At 39.5% G+C, this 18542-nt stretch overlaps 1 protein-coding gene across 1 annotated transcript in view; it reads left to right on the top strand.

The window, feature by feature from the left end:
- The window catches only part of GLDC (glycine dehydrogenase (decarboxylating)), a 42673-nt gene that overhangs the window by 3122 nt on the left and 21009 nt on the right, over positions 1 to 18542 (top strand). The window contains exons 2-12 of the mRNA XM_009328049.1: positions 5511 to 5675; positions 8370 to 8447; positions 9152 to 9299; positions 9572 to 9768; positions 12422 to 12518; positions 13575 to 13680; positions 14756 to 14895; positions 15654 to 15734; positions 16289 to 16386; positions 16907 to 16991; positions 17083 to 17124. Of these exons, the coding sequence (XP_009326324.1) occupies positions 5511 to 5675; positions 8370 to 8447; positions 9152 to 9299; positions 9572 to 9768; positions 12422 to 12518; positions 13575 to 13680; positions 14756 to 14895; positions 15654 to 15734; positions 16289 to 16386; positions 16907 to 16991; positions 17083 to 17124 (1237 nt within the window). The remainder of the gene's footprint in view (positions 1 to 5510; positions 5676 to 8369; positions 8448 to 9151; positions 9300 to 9571; positions 9769 to 12421; positions 12519 to 13574; positions 13681 to 14755; positions 14896 to 15653; positions 15735 to 16288; positions 16387 to 16906; positions 16992 to 17082; positions 17125 to 18542) is intronic.

Here is an 18542-nt window from a genome sequence, read left to right as displayed (position 1 = left end):
ATACCAAATTAATTCTGTGCCCTGCCATGAACATAACTGAATAACTGAAGATGTGAAGAATATTTGGTTTCAGAAATCAGCTTACATATAGGCTTCTTATTAACTTATATGTCAAAACAGTGTAGTATTTATTTTGGGGGCTTAAATGGATAAAAATACCTATCAGGCCTTGAAAATCAAGAAGGCCTTTAAAGTCACACTAATACCATACAATGGAGCATGATGCACAGCTCTCCAACGTACAGCTCACTTGATTCCTTTGCCCCCAGACATTACATATGTGAGAATAAAGTACCTGTGCCAAGGACACCTGCAATCTTTAAATTGTTTGTGTAACTTATTAAACTTCTTAGCTAGTAGCACTTGGCACTTATACATTGCACTCTGAAAATTACTGCATACTGTGCAAAAATCTGACATAAACATTACGCAGCTGGTTTCTACTTGTAGACCGGATACAGAAAGCTGCACAAGCAACTACAAAGCGTACCAAATTGGCAGTAAATTCAGTATTTGTGCTTCAAGTGGAAATTGGCACGTCTCCATGCCCTATCATAAGACTATCCAGCTTTCTCAAACCCATGGGTAAGATACTGTTTTAGGAACACCCTTATAACTGCTCTTCAAAGATGCATAAAGTGCCAAGTGATGCAATTGGAACACAGAGTATGGCATTTAGTAATTTTACAGGCTGGATGGAACTGCTTACAGTTGCATGGCTCCTAGTTGTACAGCTTTGCTCTATTATCTTTCTACACTGTGATAGTTATATAGTGCATATTTAAATTAAATACAGCTGTTTTGTTTTGTTTTGTTTTGTTTTGTTTCAGTTTTGGCCTTAACAGTGATGCCCAACCCATGAAAGTCAGATAATTTAAAAATTTCATGTATGCATGACTGAACTTGAGTGTCAGTTTTCCAGTGTTGTCAGATGTATGAATTATCTTTTTTCTCTGGCTCATGTATGTTGGTTTTAAATTCTACTAGTGGTCTGTTCTTACTTCAAGTTTGTTTCACTTTATTAATTGTCAGATCTCAAAAAGAATACTCTGTATAACTGGAAAGCCAAATCAATTCTAGCTCTGCCATTGCATGAGACATCTTGCAGATGTCTAAAACTGCAAGAACATAATTTATAACAAGATAAAAGTATTGTGTTGATTATGAATACATTAACTTTCCAGAGATTCTGTCGAAGTATAGAAGAAATCACTAAGGAAGATATATGGTGAACTGTTTTGCTAGAACTTACTGTATATTAAGAAATAAATTAGGCTTAGTCTTAGATCTTATTGACTGTACACCTACAAATACTAATCAAGAACTAGTTCGTTGAATGTTGCTTGATAATGGAGTTTTCTGAATCTTTGCGTGGAAGCAAGAGCTAACTTCAGTATAAAGAAGCCATAATCTTGCAGTTAATGTATAGTCTGTTTTGTTGCTTAACCTAGAACAAACCCAACTCCCAAGTATGAAAGCTGCTGCTCTTTTATAAGCCAGGTCTTTTGATGAGTGGCCTAGCTTTTGGCTGAAAGCATGCTTCCTAGATACTTCTTGCTTTGATGCCAGGTTTTCTTTTAAAACCTTCATCAGTATCTTAAAGTTGGTATTCATACAAGTATTTTTGACAGTAGGATGAGGCAAAGAGGAAAACACTAAGCTAAAGTAAAGAGCTATAAAAGCTACAAAAACTGAAGCCACTTACTACTGAACTCCTGAAGGTCAGACACTGCCTCAAGAAAGATACCACAAACTTCTCAAGGAAGGTTTCTTTTGTGTCATGACCTGTCTGCCTTAATTAGCTTGGGAGCATTTGTCTGCAGAAGTACTTTTGGTCAGAACAGATGCTGACTGGAGGTCATATTTTCCTCCAGTTTGATTGAACAAGAGGCAGTCTGTAGTTGTGTTCCTTGCCACGATGGTAATTCTTCCTTTTCATTTTAATGTCGCTGGTACTGGACTTGAGTTACGTGCAGAATAGCCATTTGAACAAACCTAAGCAGAAGAGAGGGGGTTTTTGAATGAGAGATGGTTTAGTGTGCTTTTTGGAGATCTGATTTATGTAAAAGTTTACTTTAGAAATTACTTTCACTTTTAAAGAGTTTGCTTTTAAATGACCTTAAAAAGTCACTGAACATGCAATATAGATTCAGGCAGAAGTCACAGTGCAGACTAAAGCCAGCTATTTTATTTGAAGAAATTGTGGAAAAGTAGAATTATTGTATTAAAAGATTTAGATGCTTAGACAGTGCCAAACAACCTTAAAAAAAAAAAAAAGAGCTTAAATAAATGTTTTTATGTTACAAAAGGTGTCTTTACCTGTACAACTGTTAAACTTCATGCACTTTAATTTGCGGTAATACTGGAATTCAAGATTTCATGGTTGAGTTTTTTTCCATCCTTTCTGAAATTGGCTGGTTTCACTTCCAACTGTTTTTACCATTCAAAAGCATAGCATCAAAATCACAAAGCTTCATTAATTCTGTTTCGTAGTACAGTGTACTATCCCAGCTATGTGAGGTAGGATTGAGGTTATTCAAGGGAACCATCAAATTAGCAGCTACTTAGTAGCATTTTAGAATAGATTTATTTATTTATTTTACACAATATAAAAACTTCATTTAAAAAATCATTTGAGCATGAACTATGAGTGGAAATTCTTGAGGCTTTTTTTAATAGGTTTCTGGGTAGCTAATTTGAGTGGTCTGCTTTGAAGCATTCATTGCAAAGTCTATCTCTAGTTGTATAAGATAAATCTTAGGAAAGGGGGTTCTCATCAAGTAAGGAGTTGTGAACATTACTCACATCTTAAGAAAGATGCTTTGTCTTTGAAAACAAAATAGAGAATTTTGCACCACATGAACAGCTACAACTTTATTGTCCTTTAGCAAAATTTGCAGCCAAGTTTAATGTGAAGTATTTCTTCTCTGCTACTGAGTTTTCTTTTTTGTCCTACCTTTCTCATTTTGCATCAGTCCTTAATTAGTAATGGTTTAATGAAACAATGTTTTTGTTGTAATGCACAATAAAGCCAGTATACTCAACTTTAATTAAAATCTCACTTCTGTTAACTGATTATTCTGGCAAGTACTAACCAATGATTCTTGATTTTATTTTTCTTCTCTTGCACTGAGTAATATTTCTCTAATGCATTTCAATTAATCTCAATGCTTTAATTCTTATTAGTCTACTTTTAGTTCCTCCTGCAAGTCATAATGCAAAAAAAGGCCTTTAGCTGAAATGAAAAGAGAAAGTAAGATTGTTAACTTCAAGTACAGAGGAGTTTCTTTTTTTAAGCAAGGAAACTCATTGTTCATGCAAAGGAGTTGGGAATAACTCTCTTAATTGGTGAGAACTGAATGGGCAGGGGGACCTTTCAGAAAGCAAACCTTTATACTCCCAGATTGAAAGTTTATCTGACAAACTGAAAACTGGGTTTAGCAGCCATGGAGGAAAAAAAAAAATGTTACTATTGAGATGAGCAATGTTGCATGCAGCCCAGGACATGGTCTCAGTTGTGAACTCTGCAGTCAAGTGTATGATGATAAGTAGTTTAGTGTTAGACTTGGCTAAGCAGGAGGAAAAACCTTCAATATTTGGGAAAATCATCAATATTTTTCTAATTTGATATATAGCTATTGCTTTCTATCACTGTACTGAATAGCCTATGTCAGAGATTTGAGCAGATGTATCATTTAAATAGACACTAAATACATTAGCTTTGTGTGTGAGTTCACTTCATAAAGTGAACTTTAAGTTCACTTATTGAGTATGTCCTTCTTTCTAGCTCTTCCATTCTTTTCTTGAGGACCTTTTTTCCTATCTTCTCATTCTCTACAGCATCCTGGCCTGTATCAGAAATAGTGTGGCCAGCAGGAGCAGGGAAGTGATCGTGCCCCTGTACTCGGCACTGGTGAGGCCGCACCTCGAATACTGTGTTCAGCTTTGGGCCCCTCACTACAAGAAGGACGTTGAAGTGTTAGAGCACGTCCAGAGAAGGGCAACGAGGCTGGTGAGGGGTCTGGAGCACAAGTCTTATGAGGAGCGTCTGAGGGAACTGGGGTTGTTTAGCCTGGAGAAAAGGAGGCTGAGGGGAGACCTCATCGCTCTCTACAACTGCCTGAAAGGAGGCTGTAGCGAGGTGGGTGTCGGTCTCTTCTCCCAAGTAACTGGCGAAAGGACGAGAGGAAACGGCCTCAAGTTGCGCCAGGGGAGGTTTAGATTGGACGTGAGGAAAAATTTCTTTACTGAAAGAGTGGTTAAACATTGGACCAGGCTGCCCAGGGAAGTGGTTGAGTCACCATCCCTGGAAGTATTTAAAAGACGTGTAGATGAGGCGCTTAGGGACATGGTTTAGTGGGCATGGTGGTGTTGGGTTGATGGTTGGACTCGATGATCTTGGAGGTCTCTTCCAACCTTAATGATTCTATGATTCTATGATTCTCTCTTGAATTACTATTTTATTGCTCCTCTCATCTTGCTCTATACCACAGGTTCTGCAGCTTGTTCTTTACAAATTTTTGTTGCTCACCTTCTATTGACTTTACATGACTTGAGCTTCCAAATACTTCAGTCTCTCTTTACAGATTATACCTTTACCCATAAGCATTTTTCAGAAGTCTAGTGCTTACTACCACCCTTTCAGGAAACTGTTGTTTTCTTCCATTGCTAGAAAACAGAGGCCACGAGTGTTCCCACTTATCACTTCTTTTTAGCCGCTACTCTGAATTCAAACTGGCGTAAAGTCTGTCCTGAACCACCACGAACTCCAGTACCCAAATTTCCAGCAGTGAGAGGAGAGTCTGATCTCTGTTCTTGTCTTTCATGCCTGGACCCATGCTGCTTTGTTTTTCTGGACTGTCATAATGGAGTGTTTCCCTTAGATTGTTGCCTTTTCTACGGAATTGCTTATGTTCTTCTACTGTTTTGTTCTCCAAATGACAACAGATAAAACTCACATCAGTCTCACTTCGCTTCACTAACATATATGGAAAGTGTCATTTCACAAGAAGTTGCGTATTTCTGAGCTTGATCCTGTGAAATGCCGAGTGCCTTTCCTCCCATAAGAGTGGAGAAGACTTGGCAAGTAAAAGGCTTCAGAAACAGTAATGAAAGATACTGGCAATACCTAGATGTGATTGAACTAAGCATTCTCATTTGCATATGGTGACTTGACTCAATTCTCCTACACTCAGCACCTACTTCCCTTCTCCCTTCCCCAAGAGGCACTCACACCTCTGTTTTAAAAGTAATTTCTCTTTTCAAAATGGAGAAATAGAATTATTCTCCTGTAAAAAGCCAAGTCAATACCAGAAAAGAAAATATTCTCAGGCTTCCAGGACAGTAATATATTACAGCCATCTAAAAATAACTGTTTTCTAACAAACTTTCATGTTAGTGAATTATGCTTTACAATTTATTTTTCCTGTGACATAGTTCAGTTACATATTGGCATAGTTCTGTTACACATTTATTTTTCTAGACCCAAACTCAGAATGCTTTTCTTACAGGGTTACCCAGTATACTCCTTACCAACCTGAGGTCTCCCAGGGCAGGCTGGAGAGCCTGCTAAATTACCAGACTATGGTGTGTGATATCACAGGAATGGATATGGCTAATGCATCTTTGCTGGATGAGGGGACAGCTGCTGCAGAAGCCATGCAATTGTGTCACAGGTACTATGTTTAAATGTATGGTTAAATCACAGCAGGAAGGAATTTCTGGGTTTGAAAGGCATCTCTCCTGTGTAGGCATGGACAGTTGGTGAGCTGTCACACATGGTGAGTGTGTTGAAGTTGAGTGTGGCCTTTTCACTGTGAGCAGATCACTAAACATCTATAGCCCATGTTATTAAGCCCCCAGAGAAGTTCCCAGCGTTGATGTGAATGTTTAACTCAGACATTTAAGGCCTTAAGAAACCTAAGGACCTAGAGACCAAGGGAAAGTCTAGAGCAAGGAAGACTTACCCTTGGTGGAGGAGGGTCAGGTTAGAGAATACTGAAGCAAACTGGACATACACAAGTCCATGGGCCCTGATGTGATGCACACATGAGTGCTGAGGGAGCCACCTGATGTCATTGCGAGGCCACTCTTGATTATCTTTGAACAATCATGGCAACTGGAAGAGGTGCCTCAGCACTGGAGAAAAGCAAATGTCACTCCTGTCTTCAGGAAAGGCAAGAATGAGGATGCAGGGAACTACCGGCCGGTCAGCCTCACCTCGATCCCCCGAAGATGATGGAACAACTGCTAGTCCTGAAAACCATTTCCAGGCATGTGAAGGACAAGAAGGTAGTCAGGAGTCACCAGCATGGATTCACGCAGGGGAAGTAATGGTTGACCAACCTGATAACTTTCTACGATTAAGTGGCTGGCTTGGTAGATGAGGGGAGAGCAGTGGGTATCGCCTACCTTGGTGGTCTCCCTTAAATCCTCACAGAGAAGCTGAAGAAGTATGGGCTGGATGAGGCGAGAGTGAGGTGGATTGAAAACTGGCTGAATGGCTGGGCCCAGAGGGTGGGGATCAGTGACATGAAGTCTAGTTGGAGTTCAGTTATTAATGGTGTACCCCAGGTGCAACACTAGGTCCAATTAATGATCTGGATGATGGGGCAGAGTGTATCCTCAGCAAGCTTGCTGATGATGCAAAACTGGGAGGAGCAGCTGATAACACCAGAAGGTTGTGCTGACATCCAGAGGGACCTTGACAGGCTGGAGAAATGGGCTGACAGGAACCTCATGAAGCTCAACAAGGGGAAGTGCAAAGTCCTGCACCTGGGGAGCAACAACCCCAGGCATATGGGGTACGTGCTGGGGGCTGGCAGGCTGGGAAGCAGCTTTGCAGAAAAGGCCTTTAGGGGTCCTGGGGGACACCAAGTTGAACACAAGCCAGTAATGCACTCTGGTGGCAAAGAAGGCAAATGGTATCCTGGGCTACATTAGGAGGAGTGTTGCCAATAGGTCAATGGAGGTGATCCTTGCCCTCTCCTCAGCACTGGTGAGGCCACACCTGGAGTACTGTGTCCAGTTCTGGGCTCCCCAGTACAAGACAGACATAGACCTACTGGAGAGACTCTAGTTGCCCTGCCCATGGTAGCAGCCCAGCTGCTGGCACCCAGACACACACCTGCTCCAGCTGCTACCACCACAGACACATGGGCTCCTATGGCTGAGGTGCTGCTCTAGTTGCTGGCACTGAAGCCCACTCACTCGGGTCACCCCAGTTGCTGCACCATGGACATGTGGATCCTCCGTGGTATGAGTGCAGTTGCTGGCACTTAGACAGCCATATGCCCCTCACCCATGAAAAGAATCAGAGAGGAATTTAACAAGAAGAGAGGACAGACTGCACTAGTTGGGTGCAAGTGCATCAACCAGTGCATCAACTATTTATATATGACTGGCCCTGTTTACCCCCTTACCCCTCTGTTTTCTTATACTTGTTCCTCCCAGAACCACTTAGCTGTATCCCTTTTCCCCTAAACATCTCATAATAAACCCTTGCAATCCCAAAATGCTCTTCCCCTGCATCCCATAATGTCTCCCCCATAGGGGGGGCGCAGACAGTGTGTCTGTCTGGGTTAATTAATTAATTGGAGTTCCTACCTGCCCTGAGGCCACTGTGCTCCTCTGTGCTTGTGGAGATGGGTCTCTGATGGGCTGATATCTCCTGTGATGAGCCTGGGAGCAGCAGGGACAGGGTGTTATTTGGGCTCCCCCACCTGCTATTGCCTCTCTAAGGGGGTGCAGAAGAGCTTTTATCACATAACCTAACAGTCTATGGCATGAATCTCTTGTGTCCACGAATACTGAAGATGTGAATTGTTTTTTTCCTCTAGTAGTTAAAAGGAGCTTTAAAAAACAGTGAAGTGTGTCATTCCTAAGTTGCTAAAAATGAAACTGTTACTGGTATATCCAAATTTACTTTCAGGGATCTGTATTGTAGGGGCACCTGAAAGGTGATTGAAGGTCACTGTAGAACTGTGTATCAGGAAGGAGATTACACAGCAGAGACTGTGTTGTAACTATTCAGTTGTTCAAAGCATCAGTCTGACATAAAATCATATTTACCAGAGAAAACTAGGCAATTGCCTTAGTCTCCATTTTACTACTTTGATGGCTCATGTTTGGTTATCATAGTCTGTTTTAATTTTTGTCATGTATGAATCTCATTTGAGTGTCTGAAATGTACTTTCTTATTTTAAATGCACCAGAACCTTCATTCAATCTTACACTTAATTTGGTTATGATAAACAACTGCATTTGAACTTAGGAAAACTCACATTTAGAAAACCAATTAATTTTATTTCCATGGAAAACAATATATTCTTGATATGTAACCCTTCTTTCTTTCCTTTTCTTTTTGACAGGCACAACAAAAGAAGGAAGTTCTATGTAGATGCCCGATGCCACCCTCAAACTATAGCAGTGGTCCAAACTAGAGCAAAGTAATGTTTCTCTCAGTTTTCCACTATATCTTTTCACTTGCATTGAATCATTTTTCATCTGTGCCTCTTCACCATATACCTAACATTTTTGGAATATAGGATTCTGTTTTCTTTGCAAAATAGAAGCAGAAATCTGTTAACATTTGGCGTTGCTTCTGTTTTTCCATTCAAATACAACTGCAAAGTAATTAAAGATGTTTAAAAAGAGACTCAACATCTGATAAAAAGAAATTATTTAATTTCCCCTTAAGTTGTTTGCGCAAATATATACATTTGGTTGTTGAATTCAGTCTGGTCATTTTTTTTAACTAGGAAATTAATTACCCTAGATAGCAAAACTTCTCTTTTAATGAAAGCTAAATCCATTTTAAGTTTACAGTTTAAAGTAACCATCTTCTAAAAATATGACTTGGTTCTCAGAGTTAAACATGCTAAAGCAACAAAATGTTGGTATCAAGTAGCTTATGCTTCCTCTGTTCTGCTTTGCTCCACGTTTCTGATGATGATATCAAATGCAATTATTCTTCGGTACTATATACCATGACATGAAACTTTCTCAATGTTTAGCGCTGCAAAGCAGGTTCAACTCTCTGTATATTAAAGAAAAAAGTCCTGTATAAGTCCATGAAAACATCATAATAAGTATCACTCTAAGGCAGGAAGTGGTTTGAATATGTTGTCTTCTGCATGTTTTTGTTTTCCAGTTATACGGGTGTTATTACTGAGCTCAAATTACCCCATGAGATGGATTTCAGTGGAAAGGATGTCAGTGGAGTATTATTTCAGTATCCGGACACTGAAGGGAGGGTGGAAGACTTCTCTGAACTCGTTGAAAGAGCTCATCAGAACGGGGTAAAGTAAATTTTATTGATCTCGCAGATTTCAATCTGATGCATCAATCAGCCATAGTCATAGAAACTAAGTGTTACATGAGATACCATCTAAAGTATTACTCCTCAGCTCCATGCAATTGATAACCATCACAACCATTACAACCGTTGCACCTCAGCTCTGTGCAAGTGAAATGGAACTGTTTGAAGCTATATCTTGTTCAAACTTAGCTCCCATGCAAACACTGTTCCTTCAGAAAAGAGGCTGACTGCTCTGTGCACTTCTGTTCTCAGACTCTCGCCTGCTGCGCTACTGATCTTCTGGCTCTGTGTATTCTGAAGCCTCCTGGAGAGTTTGGGGTAGATGTTGTCCTGGGTAACTCCCAGAGGTTTGGCGTGCCACTCTGCTATGGGGGACCCCATGCGGCATTCTTTGCTGTCAAGGAAAATCTAGTGAGAATGATGCCAGGCAGAATGGTGGGCGTTACAAGGTAAGGGCTCCCTTTGACGTTAGCGTTTTCAGGGAAAATCAAAATAAAACGCATTATGACCATCTTGGGCAGCCTTTATGAATAACAGCTGGCCATGGTGTTGTACTGAACACCTTTTTTCTTGAAAACTAGAAGAATAAAAGTTGCCTTCAATTTTTAGGAAGCAAGCTTAAAGAATTGCATTTGTGTGGAATGAAGCTGTGAACTGTCTATAGTGCTTGCTGCAATGTGGGATGAAGAGATAACCAAAACAGCAGAGAGGATTAACTGTGATGGCATGAGGCTTTGCAAGCTAACTTATTCTGCTTATTCTGTACCGTTACACCTTTTTCGCTGACATCTAGTCAATAAAAACCTAAATAGGAAGAAGTAGAAAATTCAGTGAACCTCCCAAATAATCAAGAAGGAACTTAATCTAGTTCAAATTTTAGTCAAGCTTAAACAAAGCAGAGAATAGTGTGCAAAAACTTAGCTCTAATTCTTGTTATTGGTGACATATTTTGAATTTTGACAAGATGTCTAACTGGGAATAGTAGAAATGCAAAGTAATTGTCACTGGAAAGTCTGCATATCTTTGGCACAGAAGCTATTTAGAAGTACTTCAGTAACCAAAACAACTAATGACATTAATAGTTAGTAATAAGCTTAGAAATATTTCATCTGTATAGTAACATTCCTTCAAATATATTTTTAATCATCTTGCTTATTCTAAGGGTATCCTTAGGCTTTACTCATAGTTTGGAAATCTGATCCCCAATTCAGATTTTGATCAGAAGTCTGGTACAATCTTTTGCAAAAGAACAGTAATTCTATTTATCAAGGTCATGCTACTGCTACTCTGTGACTACACCTAGTTTAAGATTTATAATCTACTTTCATCTTTCTGCATCTCAAGAAAGTTGGAAAAGAAAGAGTTAAAATGGAAAAATCTACGGTGCTTTCTCAATGCAGCTTTCTGCCATGGATTTTTTTTAAGTTTTTGATCACAGAATGATTGAGGTTGGAAGGGATCTCTGGAGGTCATCTGGTCCAACCCCCCCTGCTCAAGCACAGGGTGACCTATAGCCAGTAGCCCAGGACTGTGTCCAGATGTTTTTTGAAGATCTCCAAGGAAGGACACTCCACAGTTTCTCTCGGCAACCTGTGCTAGTGCTCAGTCACCCTCACAGTGAATAAGTGTTTCCTCATGTTCGGGAGCAACCTCCTGTGTTTCAGTCTGCACCCATTGCCTCTGGTCCTGTCACTGGGCACTGCTGATAAAAGGCTGGCTCCATCCTCTTTGCACCCTCCCTTCAGATATTTATGTATATTGATGAGGTCCTCCCTGAGCCTTCTCTTCTCCAGGCTGAACTGTCCCAGCTCTCTCAGCCTTTCCTCATAGGAGAGATGGCCCAGTCCCTTCAACATCTTTGTGACCCTTCACTGGACTCTCTTCAGGACCTCCGTATATGTCTTGTTCTGAGGAGCCCAGAACTGGACAGAGTACTCCGGGTGTGGCCTCAGCAGCGCTGAGGAGAGGGCAGGGATCACGTCCCTTGACTTGTTGGCAAAGCTTTGCCTAATGCAGCCCAGGATACCATTCGCCGCCTTTGATGCATGGGCACATTGCTGGCTCGTGTTCAACTTGGCGTCCCCCAGGATCCCTAAAGGCCTTTTCTGCAAAGCTGCTTTGCAGCTGGGTGGCCCCCAGCATGTGCTGATGCATGGGATTCTTCGCCAGGTGCAGGACTTTGCACTTCCCCTTGTTGAGCTTCATGAGGTTCCTGTCAGCCCATTTCTCCAGCCTGTCCAGGTCCCTCTGGATGGACTGATGATAAACTAAGCTGTATAGGCAAAATCCCCAAACAACTGCTAGAGTAAAAATGTTGTAAATATGATATAACTGGTGCGCAAGTACTTGAGGCAAGTAGTCTAGTTCTTCAAACCCCCACATATGTACATATATATATTTATATATGTGTACATAGTTTGTCCATTTCTTTTTGTGGCTGTTCTGAAAGTTTTCATAGTTTTAAAGGATATTAGATTGCCTTTTACCTTTCCACTTTTAACATGTTAGGAACCCTACAAAAGGACCTCTTAAAGGATGGATTGGCCAGAGCCCTTTCAGTTCTCTCATACAACCTTGTTGGATGACTTATTTTTATAAATAATTTATTATAATTTATTTATAAAAATATTTATTTATAAAAATATTTTTATTTATAAAAATGTATAAATAATTTATTTATAATAATTTATTATTATAAATAATAAACTCAACATGCGCTTGCTTCACATCATTAGAAAAGATGCTGTCTTCTCAGTGTTTGTTCAAATTAAGTTCTGGATTACTATTCAGTTAAAACAGTTGCAATAATCTGTGGCATTTTAAGGCAAATACCACATTTTGGTGTAGTATGCTTAGAAAACTCACTGTGTGCTCTACCTGACCAGATTCATTTGCCAGCCATGAAGGCAAATAGAAATCTAGAGACTTTAGTCTCACTCTCTGTTTGATATCACAGCTGTCCTGACTTATGCTTTATTATCTCCAGCACCTTTCTGTCTCTGAGGATAGATAACTAGTTTCAGGTTAGCGTGCGTAGAACCCAATGTCTCAAATTGCTGTAACTGTAAAGTAACAGAAGCAACATTTTCGCTTGTGACTTAGAGATGCAAATGGAAAGGAAGTGTACCGACTTGCTTTGCAAACACGAGAGCAGCATATCAGGAGGGATAAAGCTACCAGCAACATCTGCACAGCACAGGTAACTTGTCATGCTTTATTTTCAGTGGTAGAAAGGAACAAGTTAAACCATAAGATTATAGTCCTAACATCTCAGAATTTGAGTTAGCTTTACTTTTGAGAGTTTTTACTAGAAAAATGAAGAACGTCAAAATATTCTGATGTTTGTGCATTTGTTTTGAGTCCTTTGAAAAATGGAACCCTGCTTGAAAAGAGGGTATTAATATCTGTTTCCTTTAGTAAAGACTTTAGCCCTGAATTTTTGTAGTGTCATGAGTCCATCTGTCTCATAGGGTGAACGCCACTGAGTAGTGCTGTGTTTGTTATGAATGAGACAGATTTCTTAATAAAACAGAAGGGAATTCTAATCATCTGGAATTGCCCACTCAAGGGCCCCCCCCCCCCCCCGATTTTTAAAGTCTAAAGCTGCTTGTTCAAATTGTCACAACTTATATTTTTGTCTATGTGATTTGATGCAAAAATATATGTCGCCAAAGAGCTATCTTTACAGGAAAATACCATGATTAAGTAAGTAATTATCCAAAATAGTTCTCTTCAGCATGCCTCTACAGACCTTCAGCCAGACAAGCTCATAATTTTTTCTCCTATCAATGCTTTGCTCGTGCTCTTAATGTTGTGCCAGATTTTGAGGAGGGATTATTAATATTAAAATGAGCTTAATTACTTAGTAGTCATGAGATATTCCATAAATGTTTTGTAGCAATCCTAAATAATGTTTCCTATGAGACTAGCTTTACTTGAGAGTCTTCAAATGTCTTCGTTGCAGTAGTCAAATTTAAGTTCATGTTAATTGCTGATACAGTTACATTTCAAAGGGCATTGAATTCATAACCAGTGCTTACAGTTTCATAAAAGTATTTTGCCTTTCCTACCTCTTATTTTGTAGGCAACACGTAATCAGGTATAACATCAGCTGAGGATATGTGGTTGTCCCTGGGTGCTAAAGAAGCTTTCCACTAAACTAACATGAAATAATCTTTGATGATGATGATGATGATAATAATGATAATAATAAATAATAATAATAATAATGTCCTAAACTGTATTTGGATCCTAGGCTCTTCTGGCTAACATGGCAGCCATGTTTGGTGTATACCATGGGTCTGATGGATTAAGGCATATTGCAAGACGGGTACACAATGCTACCCTAATCTTGGCTGAAGGTGAGTATTCAACATTTGCAGAAACTGTTCTTAAATCCTTACACCTTCTTAAGTAATACATCTTCTTAAATAAACTTACAGGGTTTTTTTGCCAGCTGATGTGTGTTCTCTCAACTCTAGAGAGAACATTTTAATACAAAATTCATAGATAATGTTTTTGTGGACTTCTGATAATGACATCCAGGAATTAGATATCTATGTGATATGAGCTTGCAAGCATTACTTCTGTTTCCTTGGGAAACTAACAGAAGTCTACACAGTGAGTCTCTAGATTCAAATGCTGTTTTCCAGCTGCAAGCTCTGTACTTCACTTACTGGCCTATCCTCCTTTACACACAGAAATCTGCACAGAGTATTAATAAAATAGCAAAAACAAGTAATAAATGAGATTAAAGAAATAGGAACATTTCAGTTAAGTTGAGTGAAGTATCATACCTGCTATGAACACTGAAATCCCAAAGGTTAACAGCTGACTGAAAGCACAGAATCTGTAGCAGAAAATAATGATTGCAGCTGGACTATGTGGTCTGGTAGGTTATTTCCACTGGCATGACTACCATTGCTGTCAGAAGGAGCTATGCAGAACTGGAATGCTGGGAATTGAGGAATGATTGCCACAATTATCCATGCTTTATTTGCCAGTTTAGCTGGAAGACTTTTTGCTGCTGTGAAAAGAACTAAGACTCTAAACTTTGTTATGGCAAGCTCCATGACGGTTAATATCCATTTATATAATGAAATATTTCTTTCCAGTCTTGTGATTTTGTCCTTACTGCAATTATATACCAATATACCAATTCTGCTACTGTATATAATAGAAATTCGGTGTATCAGAAGGATCTTCCCTAGACTCAATCTGCATTATTAATTAAGTCTGAATCTGATCTAGATGCATTTAATGCGCAGTGACATTTCACTAAAAAGCTGGTGATTTTGCTGCTCTGTACACAAGGGGAATATTTTGCTTTATTATGTAAAGCATTTACTTACGAGATTGATAGTGTTGTTATACAAGTACTGTGTAAGCAAGTAATACAGTATGCAGCTAATAGAATTAACTTACTGTTTTTTATAGGTCTCAGGCGAGCTGGTCATAAACTACATCATGATCTGTTCTTTGATACCTTGACGATCACGTGTGGATGCTCAGTCAAAGAGGTTTTGGACCGGGCAGCTCTTAGAAAGATAAATTTTCGGATTTATAGTGATGGCAGAGTAAGCAAGTCCCTAAACCTTTCAGAAATTTCGTAGCATGACTTTTTCTGCATTAAGTTTCTAGCATTACATGTGCTAAACAGAACAAAATCATTTAAGACTTCTTGTAATTTGCTCAGATATATCAGTCAATTATAAAGATAATATGAAGAATGAATTTGTTAAGTGATATACTGATCTTCCAGAAATAATCACTGTATTTTCATTTTATGCCTATTTAAAAAGATTATCTAATTGTTTCATGTTAAATATGCCGCTAAGGGCTAGAGTGGAGAGACTCTATAACTTAATGATGAAATGCAAGGTGACCTCCAGAATTCAGGTCCTGTGGCACTGTATAAAGACAGATTGAAATCTAAACCACATTTTGGTAGGCACTAAGGACTTTTGGCAAAGTCTAATATGTTCTGTAAAATGGGATGGGCGGCAGGGGGCAATCTAGCAAAATGGGTAATTTTCCTATTAAATGGAAAACACTTAGAAACATTAGAAGTGAGGTCACAAGTCTTGAAGCTTGTGAGCCATCTGGCTTGGATGGTTTAGCAGGGGAAAGGTAGGAACTGGAAAATTTTATGTAAATAAAATAAATTTATGTATTTATTACATAAAATGAAGTGACATTTACATATTGTTGGGTAGGTTGATTTTTTTCTTTTTTTTTCCTCCTGTGTTTCTGGAATATTTTTTCTTGACCAGAACAAATATACTATGCCTCTGGAGTTAAGAGCTTTGAGTAATTATGCTGCTTTTATCCATAGCTTGGAGTATCACTTGATGAAACTGTAAATGAGAAAGACCTAGATGACATATTATGGATTTTTGGTTGCGAGTCTTCAGCTGTAAGTAGACAATAGATCATACGGATTAAATTATCTGGATGTTTCAGAAGTTTAGTGAAAAGCAAAACTGCTCTTGGGACAGTGGGTGTCTATATGATGACCATTTGTTAAATACTGGGAATTTCAGATCCTCTCTTAAAGAAGGAGGCAGTGTGAGATAACAATGATTTATGCAACCGAGTAATGCCATTTTCTGATTGTGACACTTAGTCCTTTCGGTCAGCTTGGACACCTTGTGTTTAGGCTGTTACTTGTTTTGTGAGAGTTAGGACACGGTGGTCAATTATTTCTCTCCCACTGGAATTTTTATTGCATGTCATTAGTAATTAGCAGCAATACTTCCAAGACGAGGACTACTGAGACATCTGTACCCAGTTTTAATATAATGCTGTTGTCCTGCTAGATATATACAGGTATGTATGCTAATAAAGCTTTTTTTTTTAAAGATTAAATCTTGAGGTAAGCTGGTAGTATATGCTAGTAATGATGGAAATTGACTATGAAAAGAGAAATTTCCGTGAAAGTATTTGACTCCATGTTTCTTTGTGTCAAAGGAGCTAATTGCTGAGGGTATGGGTGAGGAAACCAAAGGCATCCTTAGCACCCCATTTAAGAGAACTTCCAAATTCTTGACACACCAGGTTTTCAACAGGTTTGTGAAATTGCTGTATATCTGATATTTTAATGGAATTTTTTAGAATCTGAAAGTATCGCCTTTCAAAAGTGGTACTAGAGTCAGTTGAGGACAGTTTTATAGCTGTATTCACACAGTCACTCATTACTCTGAAATAGTCTATTTAGTAGCATTTTTAGGTATCTTTCACATTTTAAAGGAGCAAAGCAATACTCATGATCACATGGGGGATGTGTTTTTCCATTAACCTGCTACATTGTACAAGCTATTATTTGAGGATGGAGTATCAGCAGACTTACTAGAGCCCTTATATTCTGTATTTATTGATAGCATTTTTGAGCGAATGATAATAGGCATTTTTCATCCACATTGCTATTAGCAAGCATAAAGTACCGATTTGGAAAGAAGTACCTAGTATATATTAAAAATTATCCTCAGTCTTAATTCTTTTTTTATGGCTTTTCCTATGTTAGAGCACAGATCAACCAGCTGGTATAGCTAATCTGCTTGCCTTAACATCACATTTTGTGTTCTCCAGCTATCACTCTGAGACAAATATCGTGCGGTACATGAAAAGACTAGAAAACAAAGATATTTCCCTTGTTCACAGCATGATTCCTTTGGTAGGTATTTATCAAAAAGAGAAAAAATTAGGTACTTACATACATATTTATATATTTCAATAAATACTGACAAACATGTTTGTATTTTTAGGGGTCCTGCACAATGAAGCTCAATAGTTCAGCTGAACTTACAGTAAGTTGCAATAATACTGTCTTACTTGAGACCCACATGAGTAAACTATCTAGCCAGCGTCATTGTAGAGAAGACTGCTTTTGCTCTAGTACTCCAGCTGAGGAGGCAGTTTCAGAAGTAGCTAAAGTCATCATCTCCATTTTCTGCTAGGAAAAAAGCTCCAAAAAGCACAGTAGGAGTGCAACAACAGCAGGAGAGTGAGTGGCTTTGAAGACTCCATTCTGAAAAAAATAATGAAAATAATTTTTGGAATTAGGCATCACAGTCCTGTTCCCTCCTGTGGTGTTGCAGTACCTAACTTCTATCTGCTTTACAAATCTTACAGTCAAATCCTCAGAAATATGGGAAGAGTCAGGTGGGACTGGCAATTCATGCTTGTCAGCTTGCTATTTCTTAGGGTAGCACTCCTTTTCCCCAGGTGAGGAGCTGGAGTCTCCGGATATGTTAATTTTTCTAGCTGGCAGCGAATGAAGCAGAGCCTTAGCCAGGCTGTTTGGGTACCGAATGACTTTGACGCTGAATGAGCTGCTTCTGCTCTCTCCCTATTGGCTTCTCACTTTGATCTTCCACTAGGTTTCCTTTGTCCCCTTTCTCTCACTGTCTTCTCTATGTCTTCTCCCTTCACTGTTTTCTCTCTTGTATATTCCCTTCTAATTAAAATGGATAGCAACAAAACTGTGTGAAACAAACTGAGTGTTATGTACTATTCCACGAACTTCCCTCTGTTTACCTTGTGATCCCACAGCTGTACATAAGGGTAGGTGACCTAGAAGGAGATTTTTAAGCATCTTCCAAATGTTAAAAAAAGGTTACTGGAAATCATAGAATCATTTAGGTTGGAAAAGACCTTTAAGATCATCGAGTCCAACCGTTAGCCTGACACTGCCAAGTCCACCACTAAACGATGTCCCTAAGCACCTCATCTACCCGTCTTTTAAATACTTCCAGGGATGGTGACTCAACCACTTTCCCTCGGCAGCCTCTTCCAATGTTTAACCACCCTTTCAGTAAAGAAATTTTTCCTCATGTCCAATCTAAACCTCCCCTGGCGCAACTTGAGGCCGTTTGCTCTCGTCCTATCGCCAGTTACTTGGGAGAAGAGACCGACACCCACCTTGCTACAACCTCCTTTCAGGTAGTTGTAGAGAGCGATGAGGTCTCCCCTCAGCCTCCTTTTCTGCCTCCTCTTCTCCAGGCTAAACAACCCCAGTTCCCCCAGCCACTCCTCAGAAGACTTGTTCTCCAGACCCCTCACCAGCCTCGTTGCCCTTCTCTGGACACGCTCCAGCACCTCAATGTCCTTCTTGTAGTGAGGGGCCCAAAACTGAACACAGTATTCGAGGTGCGGCCTCACCAGTGCCGACTACAGGGGCACAATCACTTCCCTACTCCTGCTGGCCACACTATTTCTGATACAG

Source organism: Pygoscelis adeliae, unplaced genomic scaffold, assembly GCF_000699105.1.
Source record: "Pygoscelis adeliae isolate BGI_AS28 unplaced genomic scaffold, ASM69910v1 Scaffold45, whole genome shotgun sequence".
Classification (NCBI taxonomy): Eukaryota; Metazoa; Chordata; class Aves; order Sphenisciformes; family Spheniscidae; genus Pygoscelis; species Pygoscelis adeliae.
This window is presented reverse-complemented; position numbering and strand designations above follow the sequence as displayed.